Source organism: Lolium rigidum, chromosome 6 (assembly GCF_022539505.1).
Source record: "Lolium rigidum isolate FL_2022 chromosome 6, APGP_CSIRO_Lrig_0.1, whole genome shotgun sequence".
Lineage (NCBI taxonomy): Eukaryota > Viridiplantae > Streptophyta > Magnoliopsida > Poales > Poaceae > Lolium > Lolium rigidum.
Window position 1 is genome coordinate 272277355 of NC_061513.1, and position 5422 is coordinate 272282776.

Genomic DNA, 5422 nt, shown 5'->3' on the forward strand with positions numbered 1-5422 from the left:
CGGAGGAGAAGCGTGCTTCTTTTTGAAGACCCGGGCATTTCTCTCCTTTCAAATTTCTCATGATATGAGTAGGGCGATGGAGGCCAAATCTTTGCGCTTTGTGATTATTTCCCACCATTGATATGGATTGAAAGTGTTGGCCAAGCTTGGAGATAGATGAAGTGAAGGCGAAGCTATTAAGAAAATGTATGGGTATCTAATTGTAAGAAGAGACACTTGAGGCGCGTGATACCTCTAAAACCCATCTAGGGGTTGGTCCATCTCGCTGGCGACTCTGCCGGTCGGCTCCGCCTCCAGTGGCCTTGGAGTCTTGGAGGCCTGGTGGACCGCGGCCTCTCGTCGATGGGAATGTTTTAGTTTTTTTTGTTTAGTTTGATTTCAGTGTCTTCTTCGGAATGGTGAGACGGGAGCTACGTCCTGCATTCAGAAAAAGATCCTCCGCGGATCTTCTGGGATCCCATCGTCTTTCGTGTTCGTTAGTGTGGTTTTAGATCAGTTTCTTCCGATCTATGGTTGTCATTATTGACGATGGTTGCAGCTCTAGTGCGCTGGTTCTTTCGGAAATTAACACGACGACTTCCCATCTGTCTACTACAATAAGCTCTACTACGGCAAACTTTGCCTGACTTCGGTGATGGAGGGGCGGGGACGGCGGCGCACCTTCGGCTCGTGCTAGTGTCTGTAGTCGTCGCTAGGTGACTCAATGACCTACTTGTAATTTTATTACTTTTGGACCTCTTTGTACTATTGTTGGTGATTATTAATAGATCTATGGAATTTTCGCAAAAAAAAGTGAAGGCCAAGCCAATCCTTAACAAGGACCCAGAGCCTAATGCTGACGAGGCAATTGACTAAGAGGTGGTCCCCAAAATCCGTAACATGCTTGCACAGTGGACAAACACCACAATTCGGCCACCCTCTTTTCTCCAAACCGTCGGTGATTCAAGACCTATTTTAGATGGCAAGCTATGCGAAGAATTTCACCGTAGGGGGGCCCCATATATTCCAAACCGAGGCCCTAGCAGCCAAATGGGTTGCCCCGAGAAATTGGGCCTTGTAAGCGGATTTAACGGAGTATTGACCATCATCACCGAGGTCCCAATTTATGTCATCCGAACGAAACATCGGAAAATCAACCACAAGCACACCATTATTATTATTCAAACGAATCCAAACAGTTAAACGATAAATGAATTGAAAAGCAATTGATCATCCTTCCAAACACAACTTGCTGATGGAATAAAAAATGCAGCAATTGCAACTGGCTAGCATCAGCTTCAAGTTTATCATGCCATTTTTGCTGACTACCTTATCTATTCTCTGTAGGCAGCCCAAGTGAATATTAACCTGACCCCACATGAACACGCACGAAGGAAATAAGCGATGGAAAGGACAATAACAATCACACTCCAGAATTCTAAGCGATGGAAAGAACAATAACATCACACTCCAGAATTCAACGAACAGAGACCTTTTGTTGTCTGAATACGATCAAACATCCATTGTGCTCCGAGGCTTCATGGTATGATGAATGCTTTTGCTGAATCCCTAAGCAGCTGCTCCTGCAAAAGGCTGTGTGTGTTGGCCAATCTGATATTTTTGAGCGAACATGTAAAACAAACCTAATCTTTGAGTATTGTATCAACTTACAATCGTGACATAATGCGCCCAGCGCTGGTGCTATAAACCTGCGAGAAGTGTAACAGGTTGAGGGTCACGTTAGTTGGCAATGATGGAAAAAGATTTCAAGTGGACGTGAAAATGTCGTGTTTGAATAATTAATAAAAGTTAAGAATGACATATTACAGTACAAAAACAGAGCTATTTCTCTCACCTGTTTAATTGTAGAGAGTTTCATCTGGGAAGATATTACGTCCATCTGTGGCAACATGGAACAGGATTCCTTGTTCTTCTTCCGTGAGACAATTCCTGAATTCTTGGGCACGCATACAGTCAATCATATACACTCGTCTCAGCGACCACAGGTTGTTTGCTTGATCCAGCATTGGGCAGTCCTGCGCAAGCAGGTCCTGCAGCCTCCCTAGGCTGGAGATCCTCCTCAAACTCGAGTTGTTCTTCAGCTTGAGCCACACAACTGCAGGAAGGTCCACAACATCTTTCAGCTCATGAGCATCTTCAATGTGGATTCTCGTCAGGTTAATCAACAAAACCGAAGGGAGAGCTCTCAGTTTTGGGCAATCAACAAGTAGCAGCCGCTTAAGTTTAGGCATCAGAAACTGTGGAAGATTGCCCTCCATAATATCACAGGGATTCCCAGTGTCGAGGGACCAACTTTGCAAACTGCACATGCGAGTGATGTGAAGTAGTTCAAGCTCTGGGAAAAAGACTGTTGGACTTCCGACTCCTCTACCCAGGAATTCCGTGCCAATGCTCTCTATAGCATCGGCACCTTCAATCTGAAAAACTTGTAGGTGTGGCATCTGGCCTGCGGGTGGAAGCTCTAAACATGATATGCACACATTCAGGTGCATATGACGCAAATTGGGCATAGTAAGCTCTGGTTTTGAACCTAGCCATCCTGGGAACACTGTACCAGGGAATGCAACAACAAAAATATATTCTAGGCTTGGTGATGGAATAAGCATATCATAGACTTGCTGAATTCTCTCAACCTCATGAATCTGGTACCGAATTATCTCTTGAGTACTAGCCACTGTGCAGCACAGTCCCAGTTCTCTAAGATTATGGCTGTCCTTAAGTACAAGATCACCTCCTGGTGCAGCTTTCTCTAGCTTCTCAATCCACAGACGTTGGATATTGGGAAGGTATCGCAACTCATCTAATTTGAATCCAGTCCCACTCTCGAAAACTCCTTTTAGGCCGTAGAGCTGCTGAAACTTTGCAATGCCTTTTGGAACATGATCAATTGCAGTATGCTCTAGCCACAAAAAACTTAGTTTAGTCAGTCTCATCAGACCTGCTGGTAGGCTATCCAATTGGCGGCAACCAAGCAACGAGAGGTATTCAAGGCTGATGAGGCTACCTGTGGAATCTGGAAGTTTGTTAATTTCCGTATAGCTCAGATCTAGCAACCTTAATAGCACCAACCTTCCCAGTGACTCCGGTATGTTTTGGATGCTTGTTCGACTGAGAACTAAGACACGGATATGCTGAAGCTTTCTGAAAATGTCCTTGTCGACTGACTTGAAGTTCTTGTTGTTAAAAAGTAGGAGGCTCCTCAAGCACTTGTGCTCTTCTAGAGAGGGTATTTCTTCTACAGCATCACTTATACCTAAGCGGCGCAGATTTGACATGGCACCATTACTTTGTCCATTTATGAAAAGGGAGTGGTCCTTTGTTAGAAATTGTCCAAGTGACCTCAATAGATCGTGCATCGTTGACACACCCTTGTCCACGAACACTGGTATTGGCTGAAGAAGATTCCTCCTAACTAGCTCAAGGTAATACTCTTCAGCTATTTCATGAATTGATAACTCATGCTCTTTCCTCACAAAACCTTCGGCCACCCACCAGTAAGATACAGCATCACGACGGATTTCAAAATTAGGAGGCAGCAATGCACACCAGAGAAAGCACTGTTTAAGTTCAGGGGGTAAGTTGCTGTAACTTAAATACAGGGAGCCTGCGAGTTCCTCTGGGAGTCCGTGAATGGACCATTTGCTATCTCGGATGCTCTTCCATTCCAGAGTTGTTCTTTTGGTAGATAGGACACCTGCAACAACCTTGATAGCGAGAGGAAGACCATCACATTTCTTTACAATTTCATACCCAACATTCTTGAATTCACTTATTTGCTCGTAAGGCTGGAAGGACTTCTTCATAAGCAGCTCTAAGCCATCATCATAATTCATTGTGTTTACTTGGTGAGTATATGTTGCATGCATTTCTGCCAAAACATCATGATTTCTTGTGGTGACAAGGACATGGCAATTCGAGGCTCTCATGAAAGGCGATCGAAGAAGATCAATCCATACATCAGATTTCCACACATCATCCAGCACAAGAAATACACTCTTTCCTTTGATAGTGTCCAGTAAAAGTGGCAGAAGCTCGGTTTTGGTCTCTAATTGATCACACTTTTCTCCAGCCATTCGTATTGCCTGCTTTAACAACCCGGTCTCTGTATAGCTCTGAGAAATGCATAACCATATATGAACTTGGAATTCCTCTCTTATCACCTGCTCATTATATATCTTCTGAGCTAGTGTCGTCTTACCGATGCCTCCCATCCCTTGGATCCCCAAAACGCTTGACCTATTCTCGTGGAAGCTACTGACAATAATTTGTACCATGTCATCAACGGACTGTTTGATCTGTTTTCCGACAACCTCTAGTTCATCAACAGGAGATGTCTTATTTCTATCCACAAATGTTACTTGAAATTGTTGACAACTTGTTCTACCCAGGTTGAACATCTCTGTGTTCATTTTAATCTCATCAAGCTTATCATTTATGTCCTTAATTCTTCTAGCCACCTTGGGATCAAATGAAAGCTTTCCAAAACAAGAGACCATAGACTGATTGCAATATACCGATCTAGGTGGCAGCAAAAGCTTCTGTGAATGAACCATAACAAGATCTATGATGACATCAACATCAAACATAACGTCCCTCATGTTCTTCCACCATGCCTCTATCCGTCTATCTTCCATGGCCAGAGCTTCGGCGTCCTCACGAACAGCGCTGAAGTGTTCCAGGTTTTTCTTCAGCCTCTTGATATCCTTTTTGATGCTTAGCATCATTACAACCTCGTTTTCAATAAGTTGAACCAGCTTTGTCAAAAATTTCGAAGTGAGAGCATCCAGAATGGTGCCCATAGTGTCCAATCCTATGGGTTCTGACTTTGATACAAGTATGCCTGCTTTGGTGTTTTGTGAGCCCTGTCGTGCTGTGCGAGTTCCGCCCTCCTATTTAACGCTCTTCTCTGCATAAGTCAGTGGAAATTTACTTTATCACAACAAGCTCAAGAAACCCTTGAAGACATAACATCTAACAAGCAAAATCAATGGGACACCCTGTAGCTCTTTTTTAAAGTAGATAGCCTTGTCACATTCCAAACATTTTTTCTCTAATTTACAAAGGTGAAACTTATATGTGAGATTTTTCTATATCAAACAAATTTTAAAAGTCAGGGTCTTGGGAGCAACGAGGGAAGAGCTCAGTCACAGGGAACAAAGTGAAGCTAAAGGTTGTGCCTTTCTACTGTACTGAAAGTGAAAGATGAACGAAGTAACTGAGGAGGCAGTGGCGGGATAGTCTAGAATTTCATTGTCGAAGCCGGCGATGTGGCGACTAAGAAGGAATCTGGATGAATGATGGATGAACCATACAAGAAGGTATCTCAATCCTGGACCCCATGAGGTATGTGGAATTCAGGCACACAGGGAAGATGAAGCTGTCATACCTTGCTGGTGGGCCTGTTCTCGCTGCCGAAGGAGAT

General features: G+C 43.8%; 1 protein-coding gene across 1 annotated transcript; it reads right to left on the reverse strand.

Moving 5' to 3' along the window:
- Nucleotides 1-1223: 1223 nt before the first annotated feature.
- On the reverse strand, nucleotides 1224-4852 carry LOC124667615 (putative disease resistance protein RGA3). Its single transcript, XM_047204878.1, has 3 exons — nucleotides 1835-4852; nucleotides 1651-1688; nucleotides 1224-1562 (listed from the first exon to the last, which is right to left on the reverse strand). Exon 1 carries the CDS (start codon nucleotides 4797-4799, stop codon nucleotides 1839-1841), a length of 2961 nt encoding a protein of 986 aa, XP_047060834.1. The 5' UTR covers nucleotides 4800-4852; the 3' UTR covers nucleotides 1224-1562; nucleotides 1651-1688; nucleotides 1835-1838.
- Between the last annotated feature and the right edge of the window lie 570 nt (nucleotides 4853-5422).

What these genes read in the sequence shown, in the direction of transcription:
- LOC124667615 (XM_047204878.1), bottom strand. Translation starts at nt 4,799, where the DNA reads ATGGGCACCATTCTGGATGCTCTCACTTCGAAATTTTTGACAAAGCTG.